General features: G+C 51.0%; 2 protein-coding genes across 2 annotated transcripts in view; both read left to right on the plus strand.

Annotated features, from left to right (window-relative positions):
• Window positions 1-1,161: 1,161 nt before the first annotated feature.
• On the plus strand, window positions 1,162-9,094 carry LOC116939587 (toll-like receptor 5). The gene has a single exon (XM_032948165.2). The coding sequence runs from the start codon at window positions 1,266-1,268 to the stop codon at window positions 3,432-3,434; it is 2,169 nt and encodes a 722-aa protein (XP_032804056.2). The 5' UTR covers window positions 1,162-1,265; the 3' UTR covers window positions 3,435-9,094.
• Window positions 9,095-12,205: 3,111 nt separating this feature from the next.
• Window positions 12,206-17,791, plus strand: part of LOC116939585 (uncharacterized) — a 71,331-nt gene continuing 65,745 nt past the window's right edge. Inside the window, exon 1 of the mRNA XM_032948161.2 lies at window positions 12,206-12,438. Coding sequence (XP_032804052.2) covers window positions 12,412-12,438 — 27 coding nt within the window. The 5' untranslated portion in view covers window positions 12,206-12,411. The remainder of the gene's footprint in view (window positions 12,439-17,791) is intronic.

The raw sequence follows: 17,791 nt of genomic DNA on the forward strand, positions 1-17,791 counted from the left end.
CTTTCCGGATGGTAGTGGCGGGAGTGTTCCACACACGGTGAGACCTGTTTGGTATAACAACAACAAAAACATCACGGAGGCGATCTCTCTGCCTCTAAACAGATTAATCGAATCGCCTGGAATAGCGACAATTAGTATAGTTTACGCACATTGTTCACCTAAGAAAGGTAACGAGTGCAGGACGTTTGGTTATATAATTGCTGTCAAAGCGGAATTACGGAGTTTCCAACACGGGGCGGTGACGATGACGGACGCGCTTTGCTACGTCAATAGCTGCGCGATGATCGCAGAGGAAATGTGTTGAAATGGGCCATCATCCTTCAGAGGTCTCCACCAATCAGAAACAATCATTCTCGTGCCACGAAGAAGGGCCATCGCCTGAGAGGCAGTGTTGTTGATACGCGTGGGTCCGCTCCTCCAGATCAACAACACACAACAAACACCACGTGGCAGTGTGGAGGCGCTGCTGCTGTTCGTGTTGCTCAGCCGTGTTCTGCGCTCGATGTTTTTGCTTCTTGGGGTTTCTCAGTGCAACGAGAAAACCGAGTATCTCTCGTCGCGAATGAGCAACTTCCTCCTTGCCTCCACCGCTCCCTCCATCCCTTCCCTGCACCTTCCCCTACCTCCCTCCAGCATCCCCTCCCTCCCGAACAGCCGCCGCCGCCGCCAACACTAATCCGGCACAGCTCGCTGCTCCCGATCGTGGCTGGGGATTCCCCCATCATGACGGGTAGTGGCTGGGAATTCCCCCATCATGACGGGTCGTGGCTAGGGATTCCCCCATCATGACGGGTCGTGGCTGGGAATTCCCCCATCATGACGGGTCGTGGCTGGGGATTCCCCCATCATGACGGGTCGTGGCTAGGGATTCCCCCATCATGACGGGTCGTGGCTAGGGATTCCCCCATCATGACGGGTCGTGGCTGGGAATTCCCCCATCATGACGGGTCGTGGCTAGGGATTCTCCCATCATGACGGGTCGTGGCTGGGAATTCCCCCATCATGACGGGTCGTGGCTGGGAATTCCTCGATCATGACGGGTCGTGGCTGGGAATTTCCCCATCACGACACACCGCGCGCAACCGCGTGCTTTCCCGTTCCGCCGATTGACGATGCCCGGTCCCGCTATAAAACCGCGGCGTTCGCGCTCAGAGGGAACAGACAAACGCAAGCGAGACACTCGGCACGGGCGCGCAAGAGCCCCACGCCGCACCAGCCGCGCCACGCCCTCATCCCCGAGCTGCAGGGCGAAGCCATCGACGACCATGGGAACGCTGAACGGGAGGCGGCACCGTGGAGCCGACGCGTTCCTCATGGCGCTCATTGGGTGCCTGTTGGGGTTCGGGCTGAGCGAGGGACCGGGGGCCGCGCGTGTGCGTCCAAGTGCTGGCCCTGGCAATGGGCCGATTGTCGGTCCAGGCGATGGCCCGGATACCGACCTCTCAAGCGCGGCGCTCAACCTCATGGGTCGGGGCCTGACGCGCTTCCCTTCGGATCTGCCCTTGGGCACCGTCGACGTTCTGCTCTCCTTCAACAGCATCTCTCGCCTCTCCGCCGCATCCTCGCCACCGGCACCCGCGCCCCGCCTGCGCACGCTTCTGCTGGGCTCTCAGACGGGACCTCGGGGCCTCTCTGTGGAGCGCAGCGCGTTCCTCAACGCGCCCGGCCTGCGCGCCCTGGACCTGGGCGGTAACTCGGGCCTGCGTCTCGAGGAAGAAGCTCTCGAGGGGCTGACGGAGCTGCGCTCGCTCAGCCTCGACCACTGCAACCTCGGGGACGATGTCCTAGCGGGGCCTCTGCTCGGCCCAGCCGCGTCTCTGGAGAGACTCGACCTGAGCGGGAACCTCCTCCGCCACGTGCGCGTGGGCGCGTGGGCGCTGCGCCACTTCGCCTCCTCGCTGCGCCACCTCAACCTGAAGCGCAACCACCTCGAGCAGATCTGCGCGGGGGACCTGGACAACCTGAGCGGCGCCAGGCTCCAGGTCCTCGATCTCTCGTCCAACCGGCGTCTGTACGACGCGGCCGGCTTCGACTGGGCTTCCTGCGGGAACCCCCTGGCCAACGTGAGCGTGGAGACCCTGGACATCTCCTCCACGGGGATGGGCAGCGGCCGGGGGGATCAGCTCGGGGGCCTCGTCGCGTTCTTCGGCGCTGTGCGCGGCGCGGCGATCCGCGCGCTCGTCATGAGGAGGATGAGCGGATTCGGTCGCTCCCTGGGCTTCAGGAACTTCCACGACCCGGGCCCCGGATTCTTCAAGCCACTCGGCCAGTCGGGCCTCCTGAGTCTGGACGCGTCCCACAACCGCGTGGTCACACTGAGGGCCTCGCTCTTCGCGGGCCTCCGCGACCTCCGCGTGCTGGACCTGAGCTTCAACATGATCCAGGAGATCGAGGCGGGCGCTTTCACGGGCCTCCAGAGCCTACAGGAGCTGCGCCTGTCGCACAACGCCCTCGGCTTCCTCTCCACCGATGCCCTCTCCAGCCTGGAGGGCAGCCGTCACTCCTTGCGTTCACTCGACCTGAGCCGAAACTTCCTGGGCGCCGTGCAGGGCGGCGCGCTGTCCCTGTTGGGCGCGCTCACGGCGCTCAACCTCAGCGACAACGCCCTCTCCGAGGTGCCCGTCGCCTCCCTGCCGCGCCTCGCGTCGCTGGCGCTCGACAGGAACCGGCTGCGAAACGCGTGGGGAGTGGAGCGCATCTCGGCCGAGCTGGCGCTGCTGAACTTGTCCTCCAACAGGGTGGAGAACGTGGGCGAGCTGTGGAGGGTGGCGCGCCTACCCAGGCTGCGCGTGCTGTCGCTGGCGCGCAACCCGATGTCTCAATGTCATCCCCAGGGCAGCGCCGCCACCACCACCACCACCACGTCCGTCAGCAGCAGCAGCAACAGCAGCCTGCGTATCCTGGACCTGTCCCACACGCCGGGGCTGGGTGTCGCGCTCAGCAGCAGCCGCGGTGCCTGCGACTTCCCTTTCCGCGCGATGAGCTCCCTGCGCGTTTTGTTGCTGGGCCACAGCGGGCTCAGCTCCCTGCCAAATGGCTTCCTGGAGGGACTCGGCGCCCTGTCTCACCTGAATCTGGCCGGCAACCGACTCCAGCGCCTGTCCCCCGGCGCCCTGCAGCAACTGGGCTCTTTGGAGACGTTGGACGTGTCCGATAACCGGCTGAGCGCCATCGGAGTCGCCACGGAGCCGCAGGCGGCGTCTGCCCTGCCGGCGCGTACAAAGATACGGCTGGGAGATAACCCCTTCCACTGCGACTGCGAGCTCCTGCAGGATGCCCTGGGGGTAGGGGGCGACGCCCTGCAAGCGCTGCTGCAGGGACGCGGGGAGGGCGCCCCGCGCTGCGCCTCCCCGCGCCGATACGAGGGACAAACTGTGCGCACCGCTATGCGCCACGGGAATTGCACCGTGGCTCACCACGACGCCCTACAGTGATTCTTATAGACAGGGATCTCAGTGACACCACGAGGCCCTGCAGTGATTCTTAGAGACAGAGATCTCAGTGACACCACGACGCCCTGCAGTAATTCTTAGAGACAGGGATCTCAGTGGCACCACGACGCCCTGCAGTGATTCTTAGAGACAGGGATCTCAGTGGCACCACGACGCCCTGCAGTGATTCTTAGAGACAGGGATCTCAGTGGCAACACGACGCCCTGCAGTGATTCTTAGAGACAGAGATCTCAGTGGCACCACGACGCCCTGCAGTGATCCTTAGAGACAGGGATCTCAGTGGCACCACGACGTCCTGCAGTGATTCTTAGAGACAGGGATCTCAGTGGCACCACGACGCCCTGCAGTGATTCTTAGAGACAGGGATCTCAGTTGCACCAAGACGCCCTGCAGTGATTCTTAGAGACAGGGATCTCGCGTAGAGAAGGAGAGACGATGGTAACACAGTGAGAGCCCCTATCTGGGTTGTTTTTGTTGTATTTTAATGATTTGTAGAACGCATGCTGATTTCAGACGACCGCATGGGTGTGTGCTGCACAGCTCTCACGTGAATGCCGCGTGTTGTTTCTGAGGCAGCTTCCAGCACGGGCGAGAGTTAGGGCTAGAGTTAGTGTTAGAGCTAGGGCTAGAGTTAGTGTTAGGGCTAGGGCTAGAGTTAGTGTTAGGGCTAGGGCTAGAGTTAGTGTTAGGGCTAGAGTTAGTGTTAGGGCTAGAGTTAGTGTTAGGGCTAGGGCTATTGTTAGGGCTAGAGTTAGTGTTAGAGCTAGAGTTAGTGTTAGAGTTAGGGCTAGAGCTAGTGTTCGGGCTAGAGTTAGTGTTAGAGCTAGAGTTAGTGTTAGAGTTAGGGCTAGAGTTAGTGTTAGGGCTAGAGTTAGTGTTAGGGCTAGAGTTAGTGTTAGGGCTAGAGTTAATGTTAGGGCTAGAGTTAGTGTTAGGGCTCGAGCTAGTGTTAGGGCTAGAGTTAGTGTTAGAGCTAGAGTTAGTGTTAGAGTTAGGGCTAGAGCTAGTGTTAGGGCTAGAGTTAGTGTTAGAGCTAGAGTTAGTGTTAGAGTTAGGGCTAGAGTTAGTGTTAGAGCTAGGGCTAGAGTTAGTGTTAGGGCTAGGGCTAGAGTTAGTGTTAGGGCTAGGGCTAGAGTTAGTGTTAGGGCTAGAGTTAGTGTTAGGGCTAGGGCTAGAGTTAGTGTTAGGGCTAGAGTTAGTGTTAGGGCTAGGGCTATTGTTAGGGCTAGAGTTAGTGTTAGAGCTAGAGTTAGTGTTAGAGTTAGGGCTAGAGCTAGTGTTAGGGCTAGAGTTAGTGTTAGAGCTAGAGTTAGTGTTAGAGTTAGGGCTAGAGTTAGTGTTAGGGCTAGAGTTAGTGTTAGGGCTATAGTTAGTGTTAGGGCTAGAGTTAATGTTAGGGCTAGAGTTAGTGTTAGGGCTAGAGCTAGTGTTAGGGCTAGAGTTAGTGTTAGAGCTAGAGTTAGTGTTAGAGTTAGGGCTAGAGCTAGTGTTAGGGCTAGAGTTAGTGTTAGAGCTAGTGTTAGAGTTAGGGCTAGAGTTAGGGCTAGAGTTAGTGTTAGGGCTAGAGTTAGTGTTAGAGTTAGGGCTAGAGTTAGTGTTAGGGCTAGAGCTAGTGTTAGGGCTAGAGTTAGTGTTAGGGCTAGGGCTAGAGTTAGTGTTAGGCCTAGGGCTAGAGTTAGTGTTAGGGCTAGAGCTAGTGTTAGGGCTAGAGTTAGTGTTAGGGCTAGAATTCGTGTTAGGGCTAGAGTTCGTGTTAGGGCTAGAGTTAGTGTTAGGGCTAGAGTTAGTGTTAGGGCTAGAGTTAGTGTTACGGCTAGAGTTAGTGTTAGGGCTAGAGCTAGTGTTAGTGCTAGAGTTAGTGTTAGAGCTAGAGTTTGTGTTAGAGTTAGGGCTAGAGCTAGTGTTAGGGCTAGAGTTAGTGTTAGAGCTAGAGTTAGTGTTAGGGCTAGAGCTAGTGTTAGGGCTAGAGCTAGTGTTAGGGCTAGAGTTAGTGTTAGGGCTAGAGCTAGTGTTAGGGCTAGAGTTAGTGTTAGAGCTAGAGTTAGTGTTAGAGTTAGGGCTAGAGTTAGTGTTAGGGCTAGAGCTAGTGTTAGGGCTAGAGTTAGTGTTAGAGCTAGAGTCAGTGTTAGAGCTAGGGCTAGAGCTAGAGTTAGAGCTAGTGTTAGAGCTAGAGCTCGGGATAGAGTTAGTGTTAGAGCTAGGGATAGAGTTAGTGTTAGAGCTAGGGCTAGCGTTAGTGTTAGAGCTCGGGCTAGAGTTAGTGTTAGAGCTCGGGTTAGAGTTAGGGCTAGAGTTAGTGTTAGAGCTAGGGCTAGAGTTAGAGCTATGGCTAGAGTTAGTGTTAGAGCTAGGCTAGAGTTAGTGTTAGAGTTAGGGCTAGAGTTAGTGTTAGAGCTAGGGCTAGTGTTAGTGCTAGAGTTAGTGTTAGAGCTAGAGTTTGTGTTAGAGTTAGGGCTAGAGCTAGTGTTAGGGCTAGAGTTAGTGTTAGAGCTAGAGTTAGTGTTAGGGCTAGAGCTAGTGTTAGGGCTAGAGCTAGTGTTAGGGCTAGAGTTAGTGTTAGGGCTAGAGCTAGTGTTAGGGCTAGAGTTAGTGTTAGAGCTAGAGTTAGTGTTAGAGTTAGGGCTAGAGTTAGTGTTAGGGCTAGAGCTAGTGTTAGGGCTAGAGTTAGTGTTAGAGCTAGAGTCAGTGTTAGAGCTAGGGCTAGAGCTAGAGTTAGAGCTAGTGTTAGAGCTAGAGCTCGGGATAGAGTTAGTGTTAGAGCTAGGGATAGAGTTAGTGTTAGAGCTAGGGCTAGCGTTAGTGTTAGAGCTCGGGCTAGAGTTAGTGTTAGAGCTCGGGTTAGAGTTAGGGCTAGAGTTAGTGTTAGAGCTAGGGCTAGAGTTAGAGCTATGGCTAGAGTTAGTGTTAGAGCTAGGCTAGAGTTAGTGTTAGAGTTAGGGCTAGAGTTAGTGTTAGAGCTAGGGCTAGAGTTAGGGCTAGAGTTAGTGTTAGAGCTCGGGTTAGAGTTAGTGTTAGAATTAGGGCTAGAGTTAGGGCTAGAGTTAGTGTTAGAATTAGGGCTAGAGTTAGAGCTATGGCTAGAGTTAGTGTTAGGGCTAGGGCTAGAGTTAGTGTTAGGGCTAGAGTTAGTGTTAGGGCTAGAGTTAGTGTTAGGGCTAGAATTCGTGTTAGGGCTAGAGTTCGTGTTAGGGCTAGAGTTAGTGTTAGGGCTAGAGTTAGTGTTACGGCTAGAGTTAGTGTTAGGGCTAGATCTAGTGTTAGTGCTAGAGTTAGTGTTAGAGCTAGAGTTAGTGTTAGAGTTAGGGCTAGAGCTAGTGTTAGGGCTAGAGTTAGTGTTAGAGCTAGAGTTAGTGTTAGAGTTAGGGCTAGAGTTAGTGTTAGGGCTAGAGTTAGTGTTAGGGCTAGAGTTAGTGTTAGGGCTAGAGCTAGTGTTAGGGCTAGAGTTAGTGTTAGGGCTAGAGTTAGTGTTAGGGCTAGAGCTAGTGTTAGGGCTAGAGTTAGTGTTAGAGCTAGAGTTAGTGTTAGAGTTAGGGCTAGAGTTAGTGTTAGGGCTAGAGCTAGTGTTAGGGCTAGAGTTAGTGTTAGAGCTAGAGTCAGTGTTAGAGCTAGGGCTAGAGCTAGAGTTAGAGCTAGGGCTAGCGTTAGTATTAGAGCTCGGGCTAGAGTTAGTGTTAGAGCTCGGGTTAGAGTTAGGGCTAGAGTTAGTGTTAGAGATAGGGCTAGAGTTAGTGTTAGAGCTAGAGCTCGGGTTAGAGTTAGTGTTAGAGCTAGGGATAGAGTTAGTGTTAGAGCTAGGGCTAGCGTTAGTGTTAGAGCTCGGGCTAGAATTAGTGTTAGAGCTCGGGTTAGAGTTAGGGCTAGAGTTAGTGATAGAGATAGGGCTAGAGTTAGTGTTAGCGCTAGGGCTAGAGTTAGTGTTAGAGCTCGGGCTTAAGTTATAGGGCTAGGGCTAGAGTTAGGGCTAGAGTTAGTGTTAGAGCTAGGGCTAGAGTTAGAGCTATGGCTAGAGTTAGTGTTAGAGCTAGGCTAGAGTTAGTGTTAGAGTTAGGGCTAGAGTTAGTGTTAGAGCTAGGGCTAGAGTTAGGGCTAGAGTTAGTGTTAGAGCTCGGGTTAGAGTTAGTGTTAGAATTAGGGCTAGAGTTAGTGTTAGAGCTAGAGTTAGTGTTAGAATTAGGGCTAGAGTTAGTGTTAGAGCTAGGGCTAGAGTTAGTGTTATAATTAGGGCTAGAGTTAGTGTTAGAGCTAGGGCTAGAGTTAGTGTTAGAGCTAGGGCTAGAGTTAGAGCTAGGGCTAGAGTTAGTGTTAGATTTAGGGCTAGAGTTAGTGTTAGAGCTGGTGCTAGAGTTAGTGTTAGAGCTAGAGGTCTTCGACCTCTCCACCCCAGGTTTTTCTCCCCAGGCAGCAAAGTCAGACGTGCGGGTGGGAGGCGGAGGGGGTGTGCCCAGTCCCTTTGTTATACTTCGGGGTAAGCCAGTGCCGGATTATCCCAGTAGCAAAAGTATTATATGCTACGGGCCCCCCACTTTCAAGAGTCCCGCGCTAAATGCTTTCAAGCTATCAAATCCAGTTCAGTGATTATGCACTTGCTCTATTACTACAGTACTATACTGCCTTCAACTTGTATGAACGGCTGGGTGTTTAAGGTAAGCAATTTACTCGTAATATCTGGCTGTATAGCAAATGAAAAAATACAATTACTTTACTATGCAAGTAAAGACAATTACGTGTTTTAATATTGACGTTTTTTTTGTTATTGAGGGCCCCTTTATCAATTATCCTTCAGGCCCCGCACTAGCTTAATCCGACACTGGGGTGAGCCCATTGTGGGGCAATGCCCATGCCATCAGGGAAGCTGCATACGGTATAGGGCGTAATGCAGTGGCTTTAACCGGGGATGCACGCACCCCCTGGGAGTACGAGATACCCTTTCTGAGAACCAAAGGCGTGCAGGCTGCAGTAAATATTAAGAACCACGTGTGTTAATGCATGAGGGGAGAAGACGCCGGGAACAAGCAACGGTCTAAAGAGGCCCAGCCAATCCCAGATCGTGGGACAGCTGAAGTTGATTGCGTCTCCAAATGCGTACGGCTCTCCCAAATTAAAGGGTACATTAACGGACAGATGTTGGGGCGAAACAAAGGATGAGAAACCTGAATGCCCCCCCCTCCCTACCCCACGAGGGGAAATTCCCCCTCGTGCTTCCAGGGCTAAGTATGTTTCGTGTCTCCCCTTGTCCCCGCGGGGCCCCGTCGCGTCTGTGATGCGACGTTACGGCGTCCAGCAGGGAGACACTGGCGCGTCGAGGTTTCGAGTGAGCCAGCGCTAGGAGCAGAGGTCCGAGGGGTGGAGTTCACATCCCGACACCGCGACGCCGCCGTCTGTCTGGCTGTCTGTCCGTGGTCACGCGTTCCCTGGTGCAGGGAGATATGTGCCGAGTTCGAGTACATTGCCGCACTTTCCTGTCGACAAGTATATTTTTTTGCGTGGAAATAATTTCCCAAATCCCAGTCCCCCGTGTGCTCATTTTGCTGCCGAACCGTAACAAGGCGCCCACAGAGGCCCGGTGTGCTTTGTCCTCCAAGGCGCGAGTCCCGGTAAACGGCGAGAATTATACAATAAACGTCCTTTGTTGTTAACTTTGAGCGAATTGTGTGTGGTCTCTCCAGTGCCGGATTAAGCTAGTGCGGGGCCTGTAGCATATGCTAATAAAGGGGCCCTACATTTTTTAAAAAATGAATTTTTTTTTACACTTGTGCCGTGGCATCGAGTAGGAGCAGAGCGCTGGTTGCTGGCAGGATTGGGGATCTGCGGCGTGCGGCAGCCCTGGCGCCAGCAGGCCACGTGACACTCCAGAGGGGAGTCTGGGGGAAGGGGTACAGAAGGGGCACACCAAGAACCCGCTGGTAGGTTCCAGAACGGGTGGCTTTGGGGCCGTCCATAAATGACGTCACGCACGTACGTAGGGGGAGAGGGGGGGTCAAACATTTGTGATGATGTGTGACGATGGGGGGGGGGGGGAGGTTTGAGAAATGTGACGTCACATCAAAATGCGCAACTTTAAATAAATATAGACAACACGTTCTACTTAATTAAATAGACTTTTCAATAAATGTTTTCTCTTACAACATAAGAGTGCAGCGCCACATTAAATACGCACTACAATGACACTAGTTTAAAGCGATTTGAAGCATGTTTTATATATTGGGGGGGGGGGGGCAGAGCTTTGTGACGTCATATTTCCCTTTTTGTGACGCCGTGTGACGATGGGGGGGGGTCAAAAATCGTCCAAAATCGCGTGACGTCATTTATGGGCGGCCCCTTTGTCTGGGAAACCTGTGGGGTAATCGCACCCACGCGGCGCTCGACGCGTTCATGTGTGGCGGCGACGGTGCCCCGCGCAACCTCCGCGCGTTCGCGAGAAACAAACGGAAAATTCCGCGGCTGGATGCGGTCGACGCGACAGAAATGAATTGTCCTCGCTGCAGTTGTCACTCGCAATCATCGACACCACCAGCGTCCTCGGAATTGTAACGTCATTCGGCACCTCGCGCGTCATCGCGAGCGATCGCCGCGAAGATGATGATGATCATGATGATGGCGATGTTGGTGATGATGCGCGTCTTTAACATCATTAATCACCAACATCACCGTCGTCATCATCCAAATGATCACATCACCATTATCATCGACGCTATAAACACTGCCATCGCGATGAAAAAAAGAGCAATCGGCTTTACCCTTTCCGGCAATAATGCGGGAGATGTTAAGATGTTCAAGGACCAAATATTGCAAGGCGTCAAAGTCTACATTAACCATGCGCGCTTGTGGCAAAACGTGCAACAAAACAAGCATGCTTTGATAATTATAATTTACGCGTATATCTTTGAAACTGGCTGGCCTCCACCAGAGACGGCCTCCTTTAAGGCCCTGTCTCACCTGTGTTAGACCAGACGACGCCGAAAGACGACTGCGCAAAGGCCATGCAGATACTATATATATTTAAAAAAAACATTAAGAGCTCGGTTATATATCTATCGGACTCTTGTGGGGCCGTCCATAAATTACGTCACGCGATTTTGGACGATTTTTGACTCCACCCCCCCCTTCGTCACACGGCGTCACAAAAAGTCAGACCCCCCCCCCTCAAATATGACGTAACAAAGCTCTGCCCCCACCCCCAAAAAAATATATAACATTCTTCAAATCGCTTTAAGCTATTGTCATTGTATGGCGCTGCACTCTGATGTTGTAGGAGAAAACATTTATCAAAAAGTCTATTTAATTAAGTAGAACGTGCTGTCTGTATTTATTTAAAGTTGCGCATTTTGAGGTGACGTCACATTTCTCAAACCCCCCCCCCCCATCGTCACACATCGCCACAAATGTCTGCCCCTCCCCCCCTAGGTGCGTGACGTCATTTATGGACGGCCCCTGTCGGACAAAAAACGGGGTCCCATAGACACTCCACAATACTTATTAGACAATTGGGACTACACGGCGATCATCGCCCTCTACTGCCAACACGTGGCAGGGCCTTGATGTAGGGGAAGCCGTGAGGCTCCGTGAGGCTCTCCTGGGTATACGAGCGGAATAATAAGTATGACCAATAACCACCGTCACCGTGATCACAACAACATGCGTATGGTTAAATAAATTACTTCCTTATCTGTCAAGGAAAGCCACAGAGACCAACGGGCTCTCTTTCAGCAGGGTCCCTGCATTTGTCTATAATGTGTTTTCAGCCAATTATTGAGTATTTATGCAAGTGGGAGGCAACCGGAGAAAATCCCACGCGTGCGAGGGGGTAACACGCTATCCCCGTACATGGAGATTGATCCACACTTGCTGTACCGCTTTCTCCTACTAAACCAGGGTGATGCCACCTCGACGTCCACGGGAAGGGCGTTTCGCAACATTGGTGCGGCGATCCACTAACACGCGGCCTCCACATTGATGGATCACAGGCTACGCGCATAGCCATCACAGCGTTGCAACCTCATCACTATCACCACCAACCACCACCACGATAATTTAGATTATCATCGTCGACGTCACGAACACCACACCACCATCAACAGCCACAGCGCTGCTGAAAATAATACTGATATGATCCTGATTATGGTCATCATTGAAGCCATTCATTGTCACACGTGGTACGTACACGGCCTTCTTGCTAATCCACTGCTGGATGAGAACCTTCCCATCATCGGCACCATAATTAAGATGCCATCATCATAAGATCACCGTAATCTTCATGGCCATAATTAACGTCGACGTCATTAAAAACCCACAGCCATTACCACGACCATCATGACGAAAACATCATCATCAATCGTAAATAGCATCAGCATTGCCCATGTGACTCACTCTTAAACATCACCACGAACAAAATTATGACTTCATAATCATTCAAATATGACATCACAATGAGTGATGTCATTATAACTGTAATGCGATGATAGTGATGATGATGATGACAATGATCATCAGCCCAGCCATCAAGCCCAGCCATCTCCTAAGCTGGGTGATACCAACCCATTATTCGCAAACACCCCCCCCCACACCCCCTTCGTTGTAAATGAATGGTACAGTCCTGGCCAGTCCAAGTCAGGGGGTCAGCTCCACAACGAGATAGACTATGGGAGGGGGGGGGTGCGAGGGGAGGGGGGATTTAACGATCGGGGATGGTTGGAGGAGGAGGAGGGGGGGGGGCGGAGCTTTTCGACTGTCTGGTTCCCATAGAAACCGCCGCCCGTCTCCGATGCGAGTGGCGTCACGTCGCAATGACGTCATGTCGCGTTTAACATGTAGCGGTGACGTCACGCGCGAGCGTGTGATGCACGCGGGCGGTGGTGGCTTGCCGCAAATTTGCAAGCGACGACAAACAGCTCGGCCCTCCCCCACCCCGTGTGGCCTTGAACAGACTGTTGGGGCAAGTGCTCTGTAGCGAGCAACCTGTATGACAGCCCAGGCGGCACACGAGAGGGTGAGTCCCGCAAACACGCCCGGCCGCCTTTGTCTCTCCCAGCGCTGACGTTTGCACGACCGCACCGGGTTAATGGTTTCATGCTGAGTCGACCTAGGGGAGACCCAGGACCGGGCAAATTTCCACGACACGCGAACGCATCATGAGGCAGTTTCTGACCTTAAATTTATAAATAAAAAAAGACATTGTATTGAGTTTCTTTATATTTTTATTCAAAACAAAAATGAGTGATTAAACACAGTCCAATTTCGTGATGATTGCGATGATAGTAAGCCGAATGGTTCTGTCTCTTCGTAGAAGATGATGATGATGATAATAATGGGGGTAAGGATGATTATGGTGAGGATAATAGCAACGATGATATTTATGATGAAGATGATGGTGATGATGATTATGGTGATAACGGTGGTGGTGATAAGTGGTGAAGCTGTGGGTGGTGCAGTAGGCACTGCACAACTTTTGGCTCCCCCAAAGTTTCCTTGAGGACCCGCAAATTGCGTGTGTTTTTATTGTCATTTTAACCGGACAAATGTAATTGAATGCTTTATTCATTTAAAGAGCTTCACGTGTTGGGGGAAACTGGACATCTCCTACCGGTGACGGGAGGACTGAAGTTTGGTAACATTGCCGGAATAAGTTTTGTATTCAAATTGGACGCAGTGAATATTCGAATTGATCATTAAGAGTCAGCATTGGCATAGTGGCGTCGGGATTGTACATGCATCGGCGTAACTATTTTATGAATTGTCACCATTCAGGGTGGCGATGCGATTCAACGGTCTATTTTTTGGTGGGTTTAGCAATTGTTGAGACTGTAGCGGAATTTCGTGACTGTAAGCGTCACGTGAACCCATTGCATACAACAACACAGTAGAGTTTACCAAGTGTCAATGATCGAAGTCTAAACACGCGTGATTCGGTTGCACGTGTTGCGAGTTTGTTCTCGATTTTAGTCGAATGAGCGATGTCGAAAATGCTGGCCAAGTGGCTCAGCGGTAAAGCGAGCGGTTCACATCCTGGTTAGGGGTTGACTCAGCCCATCACCACCCCTCCGGGGTCGATACAAAACAAATATACAAGTACCAAGTTGTGGGGAAGTCAACAGTGCGTGTCTTATGGAGAGGCTTACCCCCTGTCAAAGGAACGTGGAATTCCCACCGCTGACTCAGTGTTTGTAAACGGCAGATGATCACCGACACAGGATCGGTTCAGACATCAATCTCGGCTGTCAGCCTTGGCCGGGAATCCAACTCAGGTTGGTCAAGTCCACGTAGCGCATTGCGCTAACCACTGCGCCACCGCTCCCCGCATGTGACCTATGCTCGTGATGGTTGGATCTCCGGCTAGGGGGCGCTGTCTGTGGGCTTAGCACGCGGGGGCTCACAAACATCAGCGGACGGCTTCAATTCCCGGTCGGGCTCAGGTCAATGTTACATTCACATGGCCGGAACAAGTCGGTCCATAGGAAAGCCACTTCTGATTTGATACAAATAAGTGCGGTCCCACAGGCTGGTGCCAACTTTAGCGGTCCTGGAGAGATAATGCTGGTGATGATGATTACGGTGGTCGTGATGATTTTAATGGTGATTATGGTGGTTGGTAATGCTGGTCATATTGGTTATAATTATGAATGTCGTCATGATTATTGGTGGTGATAATCGCGTTGATGGTGGTGGTAGTGAAGATGCTTCTAGTGGTGACTAGCAGCACTGCCCACTCATTTGCACTGAGATGTAACATGGATTGCACGCTCTGTGGATTTACCGATATTCGTTTCCCAATAACACTCCCTGGCCTAACTTTTAATATCAAAATGTACAAAATAACATATCAACACCAACAATTTTACATATCAGCAACACATTTATAAATATTACTTAGTTGTACAATTATTTTACAAATGAGGCAATATAATAACAAGTATAACCACAATTAAAACGGCATTATAACCACTAACCATAACAGCCACATCACCACAACTAAAACTACATGCTTAACCATAATAGCTGGAACGTAACCACAGCAATTGCATTATAACTACAACCATAACCGCGTTGTCATCACAATACCCAGAACGATGACCACTTTATAAGGGGCCGTCCATAAATGACGTCACGCACCTAGGGGGGGGTCAGACATTTGTGACGATGTGTGACAAGGGGGGGGGTGGGGTTGAGAAATGTGACGTCACATCAAAATGCGCAACTTTAAATAAATACAGACAACACGTTCTACTTAATTAAATATACTTTTTAAATAAATGTTTTCTCTTACAACATCAGCGCAGCGGCACATTAAATACGCACTACAATGACAATAGATTAACGCGATTTGAAGCATGTTTTATATATTTGGGGGGGGGGGGGGGGGCAGAGCTTTGTGACGTCATATTTGAGGGGGGGTCTGACTTTTTGTGACGGGGGGGGGTCAAAAATCGTCCAAAATCGCGTGACGTCATTTATGGACGGCCCCTAACTACAACCACATAACCACAATAGCACCACAACAGCCACATTATAACCACAACCATGGGCACTAAATTACAACCACCACCGTAACCACAACGGCCACGCAACCAAATTAAAACCACAACCCCATTATAATCGCATTATCACCACACCTCAGCAAGAGCGTTTGTAGGTGTTGTGCGCGTGTTTCCCTCCCCCAGAGCCGTTTGCGAGATCCAGAGCGTGAGTGACGGACGGAAGGGACATTTGTGAATGCCGTGCAGACAGATGGGGCAGATTTGACCGTGCCGCATTAAGTTTTTTTTTCTACACAACGGAGTCCATCCCAGAATCTGATATCAGAAATGGCTGGGTCGACAGCGACGGGAGTGGGGGGGTGGAGAGGTTCGGGGGGTGAGGGCAGAGGGGGGAGGGGGCGTGCTGGGACCGCGGGGCGGATGTTGGCAAGAGTTGGCGGAACATGATGCACATCCGGAGCCTCGGGCTCCAGGGGGAGAAGCTGGGGGGATGGGGGATGGGCGTTGAGTTGGGGTCGTGGGGTGGTCCTGGGTGGGGGTTGAGTTGGGGTAGTGGGGTGGTCCGGGATGAAGGGGGGGGGGTTAAGGGGCGGGAGACAGAGATGGATAGGGGTGTAGGGGACTACAAAAAGGGAGGCTGAGAAAGGCGGAGTTATTGGTGGCTGATGTGAAGATTGTGAGCGGCTGGGAGAGGATGAGGTTTTCTTCAAGGGGGGCAAGAGATGTGGTGTGGGGGGCTGCCAAGGGGGAGTTGGTGCTCGTGGTAACCGTAATGTCCGAGAACCCCATGCCCCCACGCGTTATCCTCACCTTGCCACCCCCCAATGCGTGCTGTTTTGTGTACCTGAGCGAAACAGTTCCGTTGTCTTTACTTTTGGTATATAATCCACAAAGCTCCGTTCCATCGCAAGGGTGACTGTCCTTCATCGCGGGTTTTGTAACGCACCAAGCGTGCTCTTAGGAGCAGCAGTATCATCATCATCATCACATTTGCTCTGTTTATGATGATTGACGTCCACGCTTTTAGAATAATTGTGTGTCATGCATGGTTTTACCCCGGAAAGCCTGACTTGAGTATCAAGACGATTAAGGAGGATCCTGCTGCATTCGGATGTTTGGCCAATTCCTTGAATCACTGCCGGCTTCATGTGACATAGAAGCCGGAGAAAACCGGCGCACTCAAGGGGATAACAGCACTGCCAATCTCTTGGCCACACCTCGCCGCTCCCGCTGACAACACCTGGCAAGCTCTGGTGGTCACATATCTAAACACTTTCCAGAATAAACCCTGCTTCGCTTCAGATATCTGACTATCGGACACATTTGGGGTAATTTTTGTCGGAGTGTGATGTGACATTTTTCAGTCTCATGATCGATTGCAATTTGTGGCCAACACACTTTCTTTTCTCCATGAGTACTTTCCCAGTTGTATCCCGCGTGTGCTATCAACATCATGTCATGGGTGTGTTCAGAGAAAGGTCCACCGAAGGATGTATAACAACATTAGTGACATCTCAAGCGGAATCTTATCCACATTTCGCGATCGGGCTGAGACTCTTGCGAACTGGGTTTCATCCCAGGTGGTGGAAAATCTCAGGGGTGCCAGCTGAGAGCCCTGACATCTGAGCCAGATGACCATCTCAAAGGGATTTATTGCTCAAATGAGCATTGAGGCGATCCTCATCTCCATTTGACAGTCCTGAGCCAATGGTTGGGATTTATAGAATGTCATGGTGAGGGCAAGTATCTCCATATGTCGATCCCTGTAAAGTATTCATTATATTACCATGTACAATTTATGGGACACAGGGGTGATTCGATAAATTTTCGCAATTTAAGGTAAATATTCAATTGCAGAATAACAAAGAAACTCAATACATTCGTCAAGAACGGTATGTGGCTTTATGATGAAAAGATATAATAGGCGATGTTTTGTATTGTTTTTGTTTTGTATTTTTAGTTTAAACAGTTTTAGACAGAAATAAAAACACAATTAGAGCAGATAACGTAGTGCTGTGAAAATGTTAATAATTTGGGAACACATTTGAAGAGCTGACAAGTGAAGCAGTCACTGCTCTCGATTATGCATGTCTAGTGACTGACTTGAAGACGCAACTTATTGGGCGCAATTCTTTAATTAAACACCGAGCACGCTTTGTACACTTTATACAATACACACCCTACACTGTTACACACTCTGCTGTCGCTCGCTTATACACAACTCTACACTGGTTGCTAGCCTACACACAATGCTAACCGTCTGACACTGACGGCGCTGACCTAAGACAGCCAACTGCGTTTAGCAGCGCAATTATCAAGTGGAGACGACAGCGACGAAGGCACGAGACGACAGCGATGAGGGCGACGATCTTCAGCAGCAACGACGACAGGGATGCCACTCCAAACGACAACCTCGAGCTCCCGCTCGGGGTCCCTTTTTATCCTGTTAGCGTGGCCTCGCTCCGCCCCGGCCATGCCCCCTTTCTGGAACTTACGAGCGGGTTCCCAGGCTCCCCTCACGTGCACCTTCTGTAGAGGCCGACCGAAACTGAATTTCTGGTTTCGACCGAAACCGAAACCAGACCGAAAGTCAAAAATTTACTTTCGGCCGAAACTGAAGCCGAAACCGAAAGTTGAACTACACTTTCGACCGAGACCGAAACAGAAAGGTTTATAACCGAAGTTACCGAACACAAGATTTATGAAATATGTCATGATGCAATGCTACTTTAATAAAAAAGATATCTAGAACTAATCATTCAGAGCCTGCAGTAAGAGTCGCTAAATATAAAATCTTTGTGTTACTTACTTAGTAATTATAGCCAAACAAACGAATGTTGTAGTTAAGAAAAAACAGTTTTTCCGCAT

This window comes from Petromyzon marinus, chromosome 6, assembly GCF_048934315.1.
Source record: "Petromyzon marinus isolate PM22_M1 ecotype Great Lakes invasive population chromosome 6, UKy_Petmar_22M1.pri1.0, whole genome shotgun sequence".
Taxonomy (NCBI): domain Eukaryota; kingdom Metazoa; phylum Chordata; class Hyperoartia; order Petromyzontiformes; family Petromyzontidae; genus Petromyzon; species Petromyzon marinus.

Bases quoted from the DNA above. Each gene is read 5' to 3' on its own strand.
- LOC116939587 (XM_032948165.2), top strand. From the start codon at position 1,266: ATGGGAACGCTGAACGGGAGGCGGCACCGTGGAGCCGACGCGTTCCTC.